The sequence below is a fragment of the Ranitomeya imitator genome, chromosome 1 (assembly GCF_032444005.1).
Source record: "Ranitomeya imitator isolate aRanImi1 chromosome 1, aRanImi1.pri, whole genome shotgun sequence".
Taxonomy (NCBI): Eukaryota; Metazoa; Chordata; class Amphibia; order Anura; family Dendrobatidae; genus Ranitomeya; species Ranitomeya imitator.
In genome coordinates, this window is record NC_091282.1 from 907,192,343 (window position 1) to 907,212,643 (window position 20,301).

Genomic DNA, 20,301 nt, shown 5'->3' on the forward strand with positions numbered 1-20,301 from the left:
CCTGTCTCTGTAACCCTGTGTGTATGTAGCCCTGTCTCTGTAGCCCTGTGTGTATGCAGCCCTGTCTCTATAGCCCTGTGTCTCTATAGCCCTGTGTATGTAGCCCTGTGTGTATGTAGCCCTGTCTCTGTAGCCCTGTGTGTATGTAGCCCTGTGTGTATGTAGCCCTGTGTATGTAGCCCTGTCTCTGTAGCCCTGTGTGTATGTAGCCCCGTGTAGCCCTGTGTGTATGTAGCCCTGTCTCTGTAGCCCTGTGTGTATATAGCCCTGTCTCTGTAGCCCTGTGTATGTAGCCCTGTCTCTGTAGCCCTGTGTGTATGTAGCCCCGTGTAGCCCTGTGTGTATGTAGCCCTGTCTCTGTAGCCCTGTGTGTATGTAGCCCTGTCTCTGTAGCCCTGTGTGTATGTAGCCCTGTGTATGTAGCCCCGTGTAGCCCTGTCTCTGTAGCCCCGTGTAGCCCTGTGTGTATGTAGCCCTGTCTCTGTAGCCCTGTCTCTGTAGCCGTCATGGGGGAAAGGCACTAGTATCAGCCCTATAAGTACACGTGCTCCATGCGCCCCCTAGTGGCTCGTCTGCTATCGGTCACCTTTCCTGGTGCACTGACGTTCCTCAGCCGCTGAGCCGAGGGTCGTTTAGCTGAGGAACATAAAGGCCGAATTTCTCAGCGTGTGCACTCCACAGAACGGCAGAGGAAGGGCTACACACTACAGAGCATGTATGATACCTGGTGTGAGTGTAGACAGTTCACTGTGTTAATAAAGTTATTGAACCCGGAAGTGAATGATTGGGACTCGGAGTTCTCAGCGTACTATTTGTTGTGACTTGGAAGGAGCGGAGGCTTGTGGGTAAGAGGCCGGTGCTGGTGTCCTTGGAGAATGCCGGGGCTCGGCGTGTGCAGAGGGCTCCTCCAGCGGGCGGTAGTGAGGCGGCAGGGTCTGCACTCGGCCCCAGGCAGCGCGGCGTTTGACCCCTCAGTGCTGCAGCTCCTGGTCTGCCCCCTCTCCAGGAAGGCTCTGAGGTAACTCCGGGTGTAGCCATGAAAGAGCGCGTACTCACCTGTGTCATCAGAACTGACGGCATACGGTCCGCACGGTGACCAGTGCAATGCGAAGGCCACGTGCACACGGTCAGTATTTCTCCTCAGTATGTATAAGCCAAAACCAGGAGTGGGTGATAATACAGAAGTGGTGCATATGTTTCTATTATATTTTTCCTCTGACTGTTCCACTGCTTATTTTATCTTGCAGATACTGAGGTAAATACTGACAGAGTGACGTCGTCTGCGGACCAATGTTCTGCCTGTAATTAATCTGTGCATGTACTACTTGTCCCGTATTCCAGATGTTCAGATGAGTATTATATGGCCCTGTGCCGTCCGTGTAAGACTCTCCGCTCCGGGAACAATGTCGGATGACGGCCTTTCTCCCTGACAAGTGTCGCCATCTGCTCTAGTTTCTTCTGTGTCAGATGAGTCTTCTGTACAAGTCTATGGGAGCGCTCAAAAAAATCAGATTGTCCGCGAGCCACCATATAACATCCTGTTACTTTTTTGGTGTGTTTTCCCCTTAGAGCACCAACATTTTTTTTTTCTTATTGCAGCGCTGGAGTGGTGCTATTAATCTAAGTTCCTATACTTACCAGCTGCCATCATCCGCTCTTCCTGGCGCTGTACTGGTCTCGGGTCCCCATTTTGCGACTGCAACTTCTGACTGGCCGAACGGTCACAAGCTCTCAGTGTAAGGATATGTGCACACGTTGTGGAGTTTGCTGCAAATCTGCAGCAGATTGGCCGCTGCAGATTCGCAGCAGTTTTCCATGCGTTGTACAGTACCATGTAAAGCTATGGAAAACAAAATCTGCAGTGCACATGCTGCGGAAAAACTGCGCGGAAGCGCTGCGTTTTATTTTCCTCAGCATGTCACTTCTTTGTGCGGATTCCGCAGCTCCATAATAGGAATCCGCACAACCTGTAGATTTACGAAAATCGGTCCATAAAAATCCGCGGAGTAATTCGCAGCATGTGCACATACCTAAAGTCTGAGGGCTTCATTCTGGCACTCATAGACTTGCATTGAGTTGTGACTTCTGGCTCAGCTAGCAAACGCTTGAGCGATCCGACAGGTCAAAACAACTGACCGGAGCAGCGCTGATAACAGAAGAAGATGGCAGCTGGTAAGTATGAGACATGGGGCAGGGAGCTTACATTAATGACACCACTCGAGTGCTGAAATAAAGAATACTGGTGCTTTAATAATTTTCTGTGGAGAACCTGAAAGAAGGCATGTAACAATGCAGATGCCCTTTTTTAGTAGAACCCAATTGTTTCTGCTTTAAAAAGCAATGCCATATCTGCACCAAAAATGCATAAAATTGCATAACGTTGCAGAAAGAAATGGCAATCATCAGAACAGATTGCTATTGTGTGGACAAAATAAAAGCAGCATTTTTGTACATGGGAATATCTGGCCATTGTGTAGCATTATCACAGTGTCAGACTTCCAGGCACTGAATGCAGTGTGACCCTACATTAAAGCATACAGTGTTAAATGCACATATGTAGTTTCCTCAGACGTTTGTGCAGAAAACGGCTTACAAATCCGATCTATACATGCAGATTGTGAAATAGCAGCATTCCAATTCTTTCTCTGGGTTTTCCTTGGCATAGGGCAAAACCCTTAATACAATCCATAGAAAACAAATGTACACTTTGCTGTGGCCAATTTTGTCCCATCTGTAGGTGTCCTAGAAAGCTTTACTCCTTCCAGTGTATTTTCCTTTTTATTTCAAGTTGAGCTTGGACATTCATGGCTCTACAGTGGAGTCGGTGTTCATTATGGTGGAGTCTGAGTTGGTGTCAGTATAAAATGAACCGACTCCAACTCCTAAAATATATAATAAATTGGTACAGTAGTATAATGCAGGATGTGCTGTAAATGTTTTTCATAAGAATTTTGGAAAGTTATAAAATGTCCTATAAATGTCTGTTCTGTTCCTGATCTAAGGATCTCTGCTTTAAGTTGATCTGAATCTGTGCTGCACTTCACGTTCGGTACATGCTCAGTAGTGAAGGAGGGCTGGGGAGTTGGTGGCAGTGGTTTGGCTTACCAACTCCACAGCCCTGGCTCTACGGTATAGCGGCACTTTGTATCTGTAGTGAGAAATCGTGCAGTTCAGAAGCGCTAGCTTGTCTTTTGTCTACAACGCTTTGTGCTCCCTGGGAAATGAGGTTGAGTGGGGCAGCAGGTAGTTAGATCATACAAATTGCTGCACCGCTTATTCTTGCTTCCAACTGTTTCCTTAGCCTTGTGCGGGTGCCGACTAGATAGTGGAAAGCATCTAGGATGTGTGAGTGCACGTTTAGGGGCTGATTCCTCAAGCAGCTTTCTGGCATAAAACTGCTTGGAAGGTTGCAAAATGTTCTGCAATTTATAGTAGCACAAAAAATTCTGACTTTTGGAAGTTTTACAATGTCAGTCAGCTATGCTGTCAAAGCTGCGGGAAGCATGAATCAGAGCCTCGCTGCACAATTGCAGCCTGATTTATTGTCTAATATGTTGCAGCATTTTTTTTTAAGATACATGTTAAATCCAGGGACTATAGGGAGAGAAGAGATGAGATTAGTCTGGCTCTGGCCACATCTTTTCATCACTGCTAGTTGTGACAGATCTTCCCACGTACATGCAAGGGAGAGACCTGTCAATCACTTGCAGCATTGCAGGCTAGAATCAGACTGCAGTAGTATGGTCCCCTGACCTTCATAGTATATTGTCTATAAAATGCCAGACTTCTTCAGAGAATATTCCAGGCTGCAATCGTGCACCCTGTTTCTGATTCACAAATTCATGTGGTTAGGGTAACATGATCTCTAATGAATTTGGGCCTAAGGGTATGTTTCCACGTGGCGTAATACATCAGGATTTGCTGCGGATTGGATGCTGCATACATCTGCAGCATCCAATCTGCAGCGTCCAGATGTTGCAGCATAGTGGAGGCGATTTTATGAAATCCCGTCTCCACTATGTGCGCACGGCCGCATTCGGCGGCCCTGCGTATCCGGACATGCGGTGCATCTTTATAGACCGCATCATGTCTATTTATCTTGCGGAGACGCTCCGCAAGATAAATACCACAGTCTATATATAGGATGTGGTGATTCCGCCTGTGTTCAATGAACACAGGCAGAATCACCGCGCATACAAAGGGGGGGTGGCGCTTTGGGCAGAGCAGGGTATCCGCTGCATCCAAAGTGCTACATTTCCTGACAGTGGAAACATACCCTTAGAGTGTATTTTCATGATATTAAGGGAAATATTTATGCCTTTGCAAAAAAAAATTTGAAGTTGGGCATTAGAAATGATTTAGAAAATAGATATCTATGCTCCACGAAGGTATTATGTCTGTGTGCAGCTTTCGCTATTGTAGTTTATGGGAGTTGTAAAAATATTAGTTTCACTCTTTTCAGCCCTCATGTATATGATATACTAGACATCTCACTAAAACCCTATTTTTATATTCCAGGTATAACGAATCCACTAACGAACTAATTAACGACGAGCTTGGTATTGCTTATCCTATAGTAGATGGGATCCCCAATATGATTCCTCAGGATGCTCGGATGATTAACAAAGACCAGACAACAAAGGAATCTGATGACACACAGCAGTAGCATTCTGGAGGAACGTGGTTGCCAACCTTGAAGCCATGTTTCTATCTCTCCCCACACTGACTGTGCTCGTGCCTCTCTTATCGCTCTCTGGAATCCTTTATTCTGCCTCAGTTGACGCTGACTTCCCCAAAGGATGTACCAGCATGTCAAGTGTGTGTTTCTACAGTCTGCTGCTGCCCATCACCCTACCCGTCTATGTGTTTTTTCATCTGTGGACATGGATGGGACTCAAGCTTTTCAGACATAATTAAACCACATTGTGATTTGTGAGATCAGCTTTTTTTCCTGGAAACGAGTCACGATGATTTATTTTCTTCTGTAATAAATACTATTTATAAACCTTATGCAACCCCAGTTCTTAAGTACTTCTACAATATGCTATCATGGGGGACAATATGTAATGCAGAGCTTTGAATCCTCCGTCTCCCATATCAGCCATCCGAAGGGGGGAGCTGTACCTGTACAGTGCTTGTTTGGAAGTTACATTTGGCAGAGATAAAACACTCCAAGATTGCTACTTCGGGGCAGTGGCCCCTTTGTTCTGGAATATTAAAGTGTTATTACCTTTTTTCCTCAGGTGCACACCACTCCTATGCCTCTTGACTTCCTGGTTGCTGGAGGTGTGTGCAATCCTGATTGACAGATCCGTGCTTGTACTCCCATGCTGCTACATGAGACTTATTTGCCTCTGCAGCATTGAAAATGCAGTTGTACTGAAGCTGGCTGGGATTAGGAGCTAACATGGTACCCCAGTGATCCCGGCTGGCTTTATGGCAAATCTTGTAATCTCAAAGGGGGGGCCACTGTTACTTAAGCCTGGAACTTCCACACCAAGATATGGTTATAACATATATTAGATTCATGTGAGATTGTGTAGAAACTCTTAAAAGGGGATGTCCTATATAGGAAGAAAATGATTTTAAAGCATGGATGCACTTAAGATTAAAAAAAAAAAGTTGACATATTTATCTTTCAGCACAGATTGCTCTGTCTGTCTGCCCTGGAAGCCATGTCTGGTCTGTTTGAAATTGACAGGACCATTGCAGCCTGTGATTGGCTGCAGCTGTCTGGGGACTAGAAGAGTATGTCTCTTCTAGTCACCTGGCCACTGAATAGGTTTTGTTTCTTGCAAATGGAACAAGTACAGGTCCTTCTCAAAAAATTAGCATATAGTGTTAAATTTCATTATTTACCATAATGTAATGATTACAATTAAACTTTCATATATTATAGATTCATTATCCACCAACTGAAATTTGTCAGGTCTTTTATTGTTTTAATACTGATGATTTTGGCATACAACTCCTGATAACCCAAAAAACCTGTCTCAATAAATTAGCATATTTCACCCATCCAATCAAATAAAAGTGTTTTTTAATAACAAACAAAAAAACCATCAAATAATAATGTTCAGTTATGCACTCAATACTTGGTCGGGAATCCTTTGGCAGAAATGACTGCTTCAATGCGGCGTGGCATGGAGGCAATCAGCCTGTGACACTGCTGAGATGTTATGGAGGCCCAGGATGCTTCAATAGCGGCCTTAAGCTCATCCAGAGTGTTGGGTCTTGCGTCTCTCAACTTTCTCTTCACAATATCCCACAGATTCTCTATGGGGTTCAGGTCAGGAGAGTTGGCAGGCCAATTGAGCACAGTAATACCATGGTCAGTAAACCATTTACCAGTGGTTTTGGCACTGTGAGCAGGTGCCAGGTCGTGTTGAAAAATGAAATCTTCATCTCCATAAAGCATTTCAGCCGATGGAAGCATGAAGTGCTCCAAAATCTCCTGATAGCTGCATTTACCCTGCCCTTGATGAAACACAGTGGACCAACACCAGCAGCTGACATGGCACCCCACACCATCACTGACTGTGGGTACTTGACACTGGACTTCAGGCATTTTGGCATTTCCTTCTCCCCAGTCTTCCTCCAGACTCTGGCACCTTGATTTCCGAATGACATGCAAAATTTGCTTTCATCAGAAAAAAGTACTTGGGACCACTTAGCAACAGTCCAGTGCTGCTTCTCTGTAGCTCAAAAGTGGCTTTACCTGGGGAATGCGGCACCTGTAGCCCATTTCCTGCACACGCCTGTGCAGGGTGGCTCTGGATGTTTCCACACCAGACTCAGTCCACTGCTTCCTCAGGTTCCCCAAGGTCTGGAATCGGTCCTTCTCCACAATCTTCCTCAGGGTCCTGTCTCCTCTTCTCGTTGTACAGCGTTTTCTGCCACATTGTTTCCTTCCAACAGACTTACCATTGAGGTGCCTTGATACAGCACTCTGGGAACAGCCTATTTGTTGAGAAATTTCTTTCTGGGTCTTACCCTCTTGCTTGAGGGTGTCAATGATGGCCTTCTTGACATCTGTCAGGTCGCTAGTCTTACCCATGATGGGGGTTTTGAGTAATGAACCAGGCAGGGAGTTTATAAAAGCCTCAGGTATCTTTTGCATGTGTTTAGAGTTAATTAGTTGATTCAGAAGATTAGGGTAATAGGTCGTTTAGAGAACCTTTTCTTGATATGCTAATTTATTGAGACAGGTTTTTTGGGTTATCAGGAGTTGTATGCCAAAATCATCAGTATTAAAACAATAAAAGACCTGACAAATTTCAGTTGGTGGATAATGAATCTATAATATATGAAAGTTTAATTGTAATCATTATATTACGGTAAATAATGAAATTTAACACTATATGCTAATTTTTTGAGAAGGACCTGTATTGCTTTGGCAGGCAGTACACACCTCTCAATCTGTTGGAAGGTGAGTATGCAACCAGTTTGTTTGTTTTTTTTTATTTTAAGCCCATCTTTGCCTTATAAAGGGTAGTCTGATACTAATTATAATCCTAAATGTCTATTTATTGTAATCTAATCATTTTTTTTTCTTAATATGCCCTTCCCTCTCCAATTTGCTTTTATTTATTTATTTGTTACCTACTTCTGTCTTAAAGGGAACCTGTCACCCCCAAAATCGAAGGTGAGCTAAGCCAACCGTCATCAGGGGCTTATCTACAGCCTTCTGTAATGCTGTAGATAAGCCCCCGATGTATCCTGAAAGATGAGAAAAAGAGGTTAGATTATACTCACGCGGGCGGTCCGATCTGATGAGTGTCGCGGTCCGGGGCCTCCCATCTTCACAGGATGACGTCCTCTTCTTGTCTTCACGCTGGAGTTTCGGCGCGGGCGTACTTTGCCCTGTTGAGGGCAGAGCAAAGTACTGCAGTGCGCAGGCGCCAGGCCTCTCTGACCTTTCCTGGCACCTGCGCACTGCAGTACTTTACTCTGCCCTCCACAGGGCAGACAAAGTATGCCTGCGCTGGAGCCGCAGTGTGAAGACAAGAAGAGGACATCATCGTAAGTAGATGGAAGGTGCTGGAATGGACAGCGACACCCATCGGACCAGACCGCAGCGGGACCACCCCTGGGTGAGTATAATCTAACCTCTTTTTCCTTCAGGGTAAATCGGGAGCTTATCTACAGTATTACAGAATGCTGTAGATAAGCCCCTGATGCCGATGGGCTTAGCTCACCTTTGATTTTGGGGGTGACAGGTTCCCTTTAATATTTTGTTTGAGATTCCCCAGTAGCGTCATCAGGGCTCCTTGGCTGCACTCTGCTGCAGGCTGTATTATCATCAGTGAAGTCCTTTGCAGGGGTTGAGGTAGTCCCTGCCCTACTGAGCATGTATCCGTTGTCAAGTCAAACATATCCTCAGTACGAGCTGCAATATTCTTTTCAATGCAGATTGACAATGCACTCCCTCGCTGGTTCTGATGAAAAGTATCAAGCCGGCAAGAGAGTGCACTGTTGATGCGCATTGTAAGGAGAAGACATAGCAAGCAAAGACCAGCCTTGCCCCAAAACAGATGTCATTTTCAGGAGCGGGGCTGGTCCTTATTCGCCATGGTCTCTACTTACAATGCACATTGAATGTGGGCTATTTTGCTGTTTTTGTCACTTCTCATTAGAAACCGTGATTGCATGGTAGGGGAGCAGAGCGGCACCCATGGTCCAGCAATTAATAACAGGACATATAATGCTCAGTCCAGACTGCCCAGCACACACATGTATATCTATATATATATATATATATAATTGTCTAAGGGTTTTTCCGTCTGTCTGTCCTGGAAATCCCGCGTCTCTGATTGGTCGAGGCCGCTTGGCCTCGACCAATCAGCGACGGGCACAGCGACGATGTCATAAAGGATGTAGACATCCCGCATCTGATTAGTCGAGGCCGCCAGGCCTCGACCAATCAGCTACGGGCACAGTATCGACGTAGATGTCATAATGGTTGCCATGGCGACGATGTCATAAAGGTTGCCTCGACCAATCAGCGACGGGCACAGTCTGCCACAAATTCTGGAATCATCATTGTCCATATACTACGGGGACATGCATATTCTAGAATACCCGATGCGTTAGAATCGGGCCACAATCTAGTAATAAATAATATCACCCAACAGTGGGAGACCAAAAGAGATAATAACAGCAGCAAGGTAACCAGAACATGAGACTAGATGACATACCGTGTAGAGATCAGTGCTGAACGATGAGCCCTGGCGTCCCCAGCCCTCCCGATGCGCGTTTCGGATAAACCTTCCTCAAGGGAGGGCTGGGGACGCCGGGGCTTCCTCTCTTTCAAGCCACATATCCAAGCCCTTGCTGATTCCAACTTAAAAACATTTCCTGGATCCGTGCATTCCTTGACCATGAAGCCACAAAAACACTAGTACATGTCCTCATCATCTTCCACCTCGACTACTGCAACCTCCTACTCTCTGGCCTCCCCTCCAGCACTCTGGCACTACTCCAATCAATCCTAAACTCTGCTGCCCAACTAATCCACCTGTCTCCCTGTTATTCCCCAGCCTCTCATCTGCCAGGCCCTTCACTGGCTTCCTATTGCCCAGAGGCTACAGTTCAAAACACTAACAATGACATACAAAGCCATTTACTACCTGAATCCTCCATACATCTGTGACATGGTCTGCCGGTACCTACCTACACGCAACCTTCGATCCTCTCATGATCTCCTTCTCTACTCCTCTATCATCTCTTCCTCCCACAACTACATCCAAGACTTCTCCTGTGTTTCCCCCATACTCTGGAACTCTCTACCCCTACACATCAGGCTCTAGCCTACCACGGAAACCTTCAAAAGGAACCTGAAGACCCACCTCTTCCAACAAGCCTACAACCTGCAGTGATCCCCAGTCTACAGAACCGCCTCATGACCAGCTTTACCCTCTCCTAGTGTATCCTCACCCATCCCCTGAAGACTGTGAGCCCTCGCGGGCAGGGTCCTCTCTCCTCCTGTGCTTGTGTGTGCCTTGTTTTACTCCTGTTTATTGTACCTGTCTATATTTGCCCCGTTCACATGTAAAGCGCCATGGAATAAACAGCGCTATAAAAATGTATTATAATAATAATAAAGCAAGTTCGCCAGAATTCTCAGAATTGCACAAAAATGTTGTGACTTTTAACAATTTCAAGTAGATATCCACAGCTGCACCAAAATGGATGTAGCTGGGGTGTGATGCCATGGCTCATCTAATTCTTGATGAGCTGTGGCATGCCCTACACCAGAAACCTTACTCCAGTTGGGCATTGGAGTTAAGGTACCTTCACACTGAACGATATCGCTAGCGATCCGTGACGTTGCAGCGTCCTGGCTAGCGATATCGTTGAGTTTGACAGGCAGCAGCGATCAGGATCCTGCTGTGCCATCGTTGGTCGGCGCAGAAAGTCCAGAACTTTATTTCGTCGCTGGATCTCCCGCAGACCGCTGAATCGGCGTGTGTGACGCCGATTCAGCGATGTCTTCACTGGTAACCAGGGTAAACATCGGGTTACTGCAGCGCCGTGCTTAGTAACCCGATGTTTACCCTGGTTACCAGCGTAAACGTAAAAACAAACAAACACTACATACTTACATTCCGGTGTCTGTCCCCCGGCGCTCTGCTTCTCTGCACTGTGTAAGCGCCGTCCGGAAAGCACAGCGGTGACATCACCGCTGTGCTTTCCGGCTGGCGCTCACAGTCAGTGCAGAGAAGCACAGCGCCGGGGGACAGACACCGGAATGTAAGTATGTGTTGTTTTTTTTTTTTCACGTTTACGCTGGTAACCAGGGAAAACATCGGGTTACTAAGCGCGGCCCTGTGCTTAGTAACCCGATGTTTACCCTGGTTACCAGGGGACTTCGCATAGTTGGTCGCTGGAGAGCTGTCTTTGTGACAGCTCTCCAGCGACCACACAGCGGCGCTGCAGCGATCGGGATCGTTGTCTAGATCGCTGCAGCGTCGCTAAATGTGACGGTACCTTAACATTTCTAGCATTGAACCTCTTTATAAATAAGGAGCATCTGACTCCACCAGCAAGAAATGGCCTGTCTTGATGAATCCTCAGATTCCTCAGGATGACATTCATACTATTTCCTATGGGAACATTGTGCAACAGTCCTTGTTAGCTGGGTGGCTGCATATCCTTATTTATATTTCTATATATGGACTTGCAATTTGTATTTTGCTAAAACAAGAACATTCTAGTATTTTCTTTTCCCTTGTAAACTTTGTAAACTTTTTTTTCTGCTGCTAGAACCAACTGTTTTGCAGATGGAAACTATATTTAAAAAACACAGAACCCAAAAGCGTACATTGGTTCAAAAACTTGCAAAATGTTGACCATTGGAGTTTTCACGCCAATTGGGCAGAGCTGGGGTGTGATACCATAGATTGTCGAAATCATGGCGAACTGTAGTGTACCTTACGCTAGAGATCTTAAGGTACCGTCACACTCAGCGACGCTGCAGCGATATAGACAATGAGCCGATCGCTGCAGCGTCGCTGTTTAGGTCGCTGTAGAGACGTCAAACACTGCAACACCAGAACGATGCAAGAGCGATCCTGTGACGTAACGGCGACTCACTTATCGTTGTAGCTGGTTGTTAGCTCCATGTTAAAACATTGCAGGCATCGTTGCTTTTGCTGTCAAACATGACGATACACGCCGACCTGACGACCAAATAAAGTTCTGGACTTCTAGCTCCGACCAGCGATATCACAGCAGGATCCAGATCGCTGCTGCGTGTCAAACACAACGAGATCGCTATCCAGGACGCTGCAGGGAGCGCGGCCAGGTGTCAGCTGACTATCGCAGTCACGGACCGCCCCCAGCACATTAACCTCTGGCACACTGCGATCAAACATGATCGCAGTGTTCCGGGGGCATAGGGAAGCATCGCGCAGGGAGGGGTCTCCCTGCGGGCTTCCCTGAGACCCTTGGTACAACGTGATGTGCTCGCGTTGTACCGAGCGTCTCCTCCCTGCAGGCCCCGGATCCAAAATGGCCACAGGGCTGCATCCGGGTCCTGCAGGGAGGTGGCTTACCAGCACCTGCTCAGAGCAAGCGCTGGTAAGCCTACAGCCCTGCCCGTCAGATCGCTGATCTGATATAGTGCATTGCAAAGTGCCAGATCAGCGATCTTACACTATAACATGATGAGGTATCGCTGTAATCGTACTGACCCGAAGAATAAAATTGCTTTATCAACTTTACCAAACGTGGAACAGTATAAACGCCCCCCCAAATGAAATTCATGAATAGCTGGTTTTTGGTCATTCTGCCTCACAAAAATCGGAAGAAAAAGCGATCAAAAAATGTCACGTGCCTGAAAATGTTACCAATAAAAATGTCAACTAGTCCCGCAAAAAACAAGACCTCACATGACTTTGTGGAATATGGAAATATGGAAAAATTATAGCTCTCAAAATGTGGTAACGCAAAAAATATTTTTTGCAATAAAAAACGTCTATTAGTGTGTGACGGCTGCCAATCATAAAAATCCGCTAAAAACCCCGCTATAAATAGTAAATCAAATCCCCCCTTCATCACCCCCTTAGTTAAGGAAAAATTAAAAAAAATGTATTTATTTCCATTTTCCCATTAGGGCTAGGGTTAGGGTTAGGGCTAGGGTTAGGGCTAGGGTTAGGGCTAGGGCTACAGTTTGGGTTGGGGCTAAAGTTACAGTTAGGGTTTAGATTACATTTACAGTTGGGAATAGGGTTGGGATTAGGGTTAGGGGTGTGTCAGGGTTAGAGGTGTGGTTAGGGTTACCGTTGGAATTAGGGTTAGGGGAGTGTTTGGATTAGGGTTTCAGTTATAATTGGGGGGTTTCCACTGTTTAGGCACATCAGGGGCTCTCCAAAAGCGACATGGCGTCCGATCTCAATTCCAGCCAATTCTGCGTTGAAAAAGTAAAACAGTGCTTCTTCCCTTCCGAGCTCGCCCGTGTGCCCAAACAGGGGTTTAGCCCAACATATGGGGTATCAGCGTACTCAGGACAAATAGGACAACAACTGTTGGGGTCTAATTTCTCCTTTAACACTTGGGAAAATACAAAACTGGGGGATACAAAATAATTTTTGTGGGAAAAAAAAGATTTTTTATTTTTATGGCTCTGCGTTATAAACTGTAGTGAAACACTTGGGGGTTCAAAGTTCTCACAACACATCTAGATAAGTTCCCTGGGGGGTCTAGTTTCCAATATGGGGTCAGTTGTGGGGGGTTTCTACTGTTTAGGTACATTAGGTGTTCTGCAAACGCAATGTGACGCCTGCAGACCATTCCATCTAAGTCTGCATTCCAAATGGCACTCCTTCCCTTCCGAGCCCTCCCATGCGCCCAAACGGTGGTTCCCCCCAACATATGGGGTATTAGCGTACTCAGGACAAATTGGACAACAACTTTTGGGGTCGAATCTCTCCTCTTACCCTCGGGAAAATACAAAACTGGGGGCTAAAAAATAATTTTTGGGGGAAAGATTTTTTTTTAATTTTCACGGCTCTGTGTTACAAACTGTAGTGAAACACTTGGGGGTTCAAAGCTCTCACAACACATCTAGATGAGTTCCTTAGGGGGTCTAGTTTCCAAAATGGTGTCACTTGTGGGGGGTTTCTACTGTTTAGGTACATTAGGGGCTCTGCAAATGCAATGTGACACCTGCAGACCATTCCATCTAAGTCTGCATTCCAAATGGAGCTCCTTCCCTTCCGAGCCCTCCCATGCGCCCAAACAGTGGTTCCCCCCCACATATGGGGTATCAGCGCACTCAGGACAAATTGGACAACAAATTTTGGGGTCCAATTTCTCCTGTTACCCTCGGAAAATACAAAACTGGGGGCTAAAAAATAATTTTTGTGGGAAAAAATTTGTTTTATTTTTACGGCTCTCCGTTATAAAATTCTGTGAAGCCCTTGGGGGGTCAAAGCGCTCACCACACATCTAGATAAGTTCCTTAGGGGGTCTACTTTCCAAAATGGTGTCACTTGTGGGGGGTTTCTACTGTTTAGGTACATTAGGGGCTCTGCAAACGCAATGTGACACCTGCAGACCATTCCATCTAAGTCTGCATTCAAATGGCACTCCTTCCCTTCCGAGCCCTCCCATGCGCCCAAACAGTGGTTTCCCCCCACATATGGGGTATCAGCGCACTCAGGACAAATTGGAAAACAAATTTTGGGGTCCAATTTCTCCTGTTACCCTCGGGAAAATACAAAACTGGGGGCTAAAAAATAATTTTTGTGGGAAAAAATTTTTGTTTTATTTTTACGGCTCTCCATTATAAACTTCTGTGAAGCCCTTGGTGGGTCAAAGCGCTCACCACACATCTAGATAAGTTCCTTAGGGGGTCTACTTTTCAAAATGGTGTCACTTGTGAGGGGTTTCTACTATTTAGGTACATTAGAGGCTCTGCAAACACAACATGGCGTCTCATCTCAATTCCTGTCAATTTTGCATTGAAAAGTCAAACGGCGCTCCTTCCCTTCCGAGCTCTCCCATCCGCCCAAACAGTGGTTTACCCCCACATATGGGGTATCAGCGTACTCAGGACAAATTGTACAACAACTTTTGGGGTCCAATTTCTTCTCTTACCCTTGGAAAAATAAAAAATTGGGGGCGAAAAGATAATTTTTGTGAAAAAATATGATTTTTTATTTTTACGGTTCTACATTATAAACTTCTGTGAAGCACTTGGTGGGTCAAAGTGCTCACCACACCTCTAGATAAGTTCCTTAGGGGGTCTACTTTCCAAAATGGTGTCACTTGTGGGGGGTTTCAATGTTTAGGCACATCAGGGGCTCTCCAAACGAAACATGGCGTCCCATCTCAATTCCAGTCAATTTTGCATTGAAAAGTCAAATGGCGCTCCTTCGCTTCCGAGCTGTGCCATGCGCCCAAACAGTGGTTTACCCCCACATGTGGGGTATTGGCGTACTCAGGACAAATTGTACACCAATGTTTGGGGTCCATTTTCTCCTGTTACCTTTGGTAAAATAAAACAAATTGGAGCTGAATTAAATTTTTTGTGAAAAAAAGTAAAATGTTCATTTTTATTTAAACATTCAAAAAATTCCTGTGAAGCACCAGAAGGGTTAATAAACTTCTTGAATGTGGTTTTGAGCACCTTGAGTGGTGTAGTTTTTAGAATGGTGTCACACTTGGGTATTTTCTATCATATAGACCCCTCAAAATGACTTCAAATGAGATGTGGTCCCTAAAAAAAAAATGGTGTTGTAGAAATGAGAAATTGCTGGTCAACTTTTCACCCTTATAACTCCCTAACAAAAAAAAATTTTGGTTCCAAAATTGTGCTGATGTAAAGTAGACATGTGGGAAATTTTACTTATTAAGTATTTTGTGTGACATATCTCTGTGATTTAATTGCATAAAAATTCAAAGTTGGAAAATTGCGAAATTTTCATAATTTTCGCCAAATTTCCGTTTTTTTCACAAATAAACGCAGGTACTATCAAATAATTTTTACCATTGTCATGAAGTACAATATGTCACGAGAAAACAATGTCAGATTCACTGGGATCCGTTGAAGCGTTCCTGAGTTATAACCTTATAAAGGGACAGTGGTCAGAATTGTAAAAATTGGCCCGGTCATTAACGTGCAAACCACCCTTGGGGGTAAAGGGGTTAACGTGCAAACCACCCTTGGGGGTAAAGAGGTTAAACCCTATGAAAAGCAGAGGACTTGTCTCGATAAGGCAACAACCGATCCGTAGGTCTTATTATGGAATATGAATGTCATAGATTGAGGCTCTCCAACTCAGCACCCCTCTGTGACTGGAGAGATGGAAACAAAGGGTTCCTGTGACATCCACGTGTAATGTGGTCAGCCATTTGTTTGCTGTGATGAAACAAACTTTGAATCTATGGTGAAATAGCAAAAGGCTGGTATAAAAGTGAGACACCCGGACGTGGTAACAACTAGTTTTCATTTATTCAAACAGTGTTAGGAGGAATAACAAAGAAACAGTAATAAGAAAAGATGCTCCAGAATTATTTTCATGGGTTATTAAAGTGTGTACTAAAATACTTTAAGAGTATATTTTCCTGATACATATAGCGAATGTTCTTGAGTTCTAACATTTACACTTGCTATTCTGTAAAAAATGAAAGACTATTGTACATCAGTCTGTAGGTCTTATATAATTATATATAATTATAAAATAATGCACAGCAAACTGGAGGGTATAGCCTAGGTTCAAGCAGAACATGCCTTTATTCTCTGTAACTAGAAGTGCTGAAGACCTGGTATGGTATCTTTATCAAACCCTTTGTTGTTCTCCAAGGCAAGAAGGAGCTTTCTGCGCAGCACATCATTGGTTGAGTATTCAGGGAGAAGGAGTAGTCGGGAGCAGGTATTTGCCTCTGGAAGATAACTTTCATTTGGGACCCCAAACGAGGAGATCTTCATACAAATATTCTGTGCCCGAAGCGCTGGGATTTTGTCATTTCCTGTTATGAAATCTAAAACACAAACAGATAATTTATTTTGAGGATTTACCACCAACTTTGTGTTATGAAGGCCTCATTCCAGGATGACTGCGTTTTCTGACAACTCGGGTTGCAAAAGCAGAGTATAGTTGTAGTAAATAAAGTAACCCACTAGGTGCCCGTACATAAAATAAGTGCAGATATGTATGGCCAGATTGTCTTACATACGGTAAGGTTGGCCACGAGGCAGATTTCTCAAAGACGTTTCTGCCATCGTCCCACTTACTCCTGCAACACATCTACAACGTGTGAATATACTTGAAGAGAAATTTAAAACAATTGCACAAAACTGTTGGCTAAAAGTGATGTACTTACAGAGAAACGCTTTCTTTTTCTCCAGTGGCAGTTGATGGAAAACTTTCCAGAACCTAATAATAGTTGGGTGTTTGGCAGAATACTTGCCCATGTAAACCGTGGTCTGTGGAAGGGAAGTTGAAAAGATGTGTTCATATCGATATGCATGTTGATGATCTAAACTTGCAGATTTACCATAATCTCAGCTATCAACGCAGAAAATTATACAGTATAGTAACTTGTTAACCCTTTCACCCTCCCAAAGCCTGTTTTCACCCCCATGACGAGGCCAAATGTTACAATTCTGACCACTGTCGCTTTATGTGGTAATAACTCTGGAACGCTTCAACGGATCTCAGTGATTCTGAGATTATTTCATGACATATTAAACTTCATGTTAGTGGTAAAATTTGTTCGATATAACTTTTAACAGGCGGGAGGTCACAGCTCTACCAAATCGTGACGAGCTGTGGCATTCTGTATGTTGGAAATGTCACTCCAGGACCTGACTGGAGTAAGATTATTCTTGCAGCGCACGCCTGTTTTGAGACGCTTCAGATTCATGAAGAAGCGTGCACCCTTCTTGAATCAGTAGTGTCTAATTCCAGCGCACCCCCTCATCAAGACTCTGGTCAACAATGGCACACGCGTGCACATCACACACTGTCACAGTTGTGCCGTCTGCAGTCACATAGAGCGATACACTAATTACTGTTGAGTCCACGAACCCATGGATTGAAAAAGAGCAGACAGCAGCCATTCTTTTTTAATTCTGTCCATATTTTTCGTTGTTGCTTTCTGTCGCTTTCCTCTGCACAGTCCTGTAGAGTAATAGCACTGCCGGCTATAACATACACCATTTCCCGCCATTTACCTGTTCGAATGCAGCCCAGTTATAGTTGCTGTGACCGGCGACAAGATCCTTCAGCTCTTCAGGTTGAAAAAATAAGAATATATCTTTGTTGCAGACTTTGTAGAGCCCTTTCTTGAATTCTTCATACGTCTCTGCCACTGATATATTGAGAATGTAGTCCACACATTTATTGACGTAGTTCTGCCTAGAAGATATAATGCCATATAATGAATGTGCAGTCCTATAAAGCAGCCTGCCTTTATTAGCTGCTATTACAAAAGCAGCAGTTTCTTACAACATGCAGGCCTGACAGCAATCACAGGTTTGACCAGGCTATCAATGAGTTGCTTCTTTTTCCAATCATCAATGAAGTTTGTCCTATTGTAGTATTTTACTATTTTTTGGAAAATGAGACAAATAATTCTCAGTTTATTACATTTTTTTTTAAGTTTCAACTATACAAAGTTCTACTAAAATAAAGTTGAATGTGCACGTTAACAAAACATATGTCACTCCTAAAAAATTGTTAAAAATCACTCTGACGCTTTACGAGGATCAGGGTTTTTATGAATGAGCAATGCCAGATAATGATTGGGTAAAGTAGATAGTATAATTGTACAATGATTTTAAGGCATAAAGTTGTTACATTATATTGTGTGTCCTTTATTTCCACAGGCTTCCTCTATGTCTCTCCTTGGTTTCACTGGTCAATATAGCTGCAGCAGCGATGTCACCAATCACCATGACATCGCACAACTACTGCAGCCAATCACTGAGCTTGTTGGAGATGCCAATGTAAATGCAGTAGAACACTAAGGGTACCGTCACACAGTGGCATTTTGATCGCTACGACGGCACGATTTGTGACGTTCCAGCGATATATCCGTGACGTTCCAGCGATCTCGCAGTGTCTGACACGCTCCTGCGATCAGGGACCCCGCTGAGAATCGTACATCGTAGCAGATCGTTTGAAACTTTCTTTCGTCATCTAGTGTCCCGCTGTGGCGGCATGATCGCATGGTGTAACAAAGGTGTGCACGATATTGTATATGATGTGCGCATAGTAACCAACGGCTTCTACATCGCACATACGTCATGAAATTATCGCTCCAGCGTCGTACATTGCAAAGTGTGACAGCAGTCTACGACGCTGGAGCGATATTGTTACGATGCTGGAGCGTCACGGATCGTGCCGTCGTAGCGATCAAAATGCCACTGTGTGACGGTACCCTAAGCCCAGTGATTGGCTGCAGAGATCATGTGATGGTCACTGCTAGAGCAATATTGTTAGGCTTACCTGGTGAAGTGAAGCCAGAAAGCCTTGTGTCCAGGTGGGCACACAGACCTGGGACTTTGTGCAGCAGGCAGGAATAAACGGGTGGAGCAAGGACTTGGCACACAATAATGGAGACAGATGCAGAGAGTATGCAGGCAAGGCCAAAGCAACAATCAAGGGAGACAGAGGAACCACAGGCATAGTGCAGGAATGGATGTTCCATGTGAACAATGCAATCACGGGGTAAATCCAGAGGGTGGGTAGCAGAGGGTTCTCCAGTAGGCAAAGGGTATGACGTGTTGAAATGGTAAAACCAGGTGAATGCACAATAGGAATTGATGGTGAAGCACCCCATACAAACTAAACACAAAAGTTCTAATCCTAAAACACAGCTGTGTCTTAGGCAAATAGAGTCATTGAGCCATACCGGTCACCTTGCAAAACTGAGGGCAGCGGACCCAGGGGAGGGAAGAAGCGACCGCGATAAGCGGGACAGGTGGCAAACACCTACAATATCAACAAAGACTGGGGGCATAGTGAAGAGTTGGTGCTAGTGTGGTATGGGTAAGTCCAGCTTAGTTTGTTATTTTGAAATGAAGAAAGCCTATGGAATAAAAAATGGAAGACAGACAACCCTTTCATTGGGATACTTTCTATATAGTTATTGTCTGTGCACTAATGGAATTACTTCTTGTTTCACAGTGTACTTTATTGTTTGTTTTTAAACATTATGTCCCCACTTAAGTTCCTAAGAGACCTTTATAGGAAATTTTATCTTTTCATTTTTTTTACAAAGCAATTCAACACTCTAAACCCACAATACAGAACTGATCTAGATCTTCTAAGACTTAATATGTTTAACCCCTACCAGACACTTGGTGATCTATCACGTGCTCACCAGAACTGCTACGAGTAGCATTGTCCCTTAGTGTTTCGTGTGCACAATGTCCGTTGGCGCGCTGAGTAGTGAACAGTCTAGAAGGGAGAGGCAGTAACGGTGTGTGCACATGGTGTCTTTTAGACGCCAGCCTTCCCCGCATCATTATTGATATAGGAAGAAGCTTCAAGAAAAAGCTGGCTGTGTTTCTCCTGAGGAGTTTTCTTTGACGTCCTTCTAGTGGTTATTTCCATTGGAAGTCTGTTCTAAATACTGCTACTCAGCATGGATATATAGCACTATATAGCTGGTCAAATATTAAATGGGTATTCCCATCTCCAAGATCCTATCCCAATATGTAAATAAAGAAAAATTCTACCAATCCCAAAAAGTAGTAAGCAGCAAGGTAGATGTGGTACTAAATTAAATAAAATGTAACTTTTAATATTAGTATTTTAAAACCATTTTGGACAAGGACAGGACAAA

The 20,301-nt window shown here is 44.5% G+C and overlaps 2 protein-coding genes across 2 annotated transcripts in view; one reads left to right on the forward strand and one right to left on the reverse strand.

Annotated features, from left to right (window-relative positions):
* Positions 1-724: 724 nt before the first annotated feature.
* On the forward strand, positions 725-5,010 carry PIGY (phosphatidylinositol glycan anchor biosynthesis class Y). Its single transcript, XM_069743421.1, has 2 exons — positions 725-845; positions 4,519-5,010. The coding sequence occupies exon 2, from the start codon at positions 4,702-4,704 to the stop codon at positions 4,915-4,917; it is 216 nt and encodes a 71-aa protein (XP_069599522.1). The 5' UTR covers positions 725-845; positions 4,519-4,701; the 3' UTR covers positions 4,918-5,010.
* Positions 5,011-15,934: 10,924 nt separating this feature from the next.
* Positions 15,935-20,301, reverse strand: part of HERC6 (HECT and RLD domain containing E3 ubiquitin protein ligase family member 6) — a 171,787-nt gene continuing 167,420 nt past the window's right edge. Inside the window, exons 21-23 of the mRNA XM_069743428.1 lie at positions 17,684-17,867; positions 16,831-16,933; positions 15,935-16,488 (exon numbers count right to left, since the gene is read on the reverse strand). Of these exons, the coding sequence (XP_069599529.1) occupies positions 16,253-16,488; positions 16,831-16,933; positions 17,684-17,867 (523 nt within the window). The 3' untranslated portion in view covers positions 15,935-16,252. The remainder of the gene's footprint in view (positions 16,489-16,830; positions 16,934-17,683; positions 17,868-20,301) is intronic.

Bases quoted from the DNA above. Each gene is read 5' to 3' on its own strand.
- PIGY (XM_069743421.1), top strand. From the start codon at position 4,702: ATGTTTCTATCTCTCCCCACACTGACTGTGCTCGTGCCTCTCTTATCG.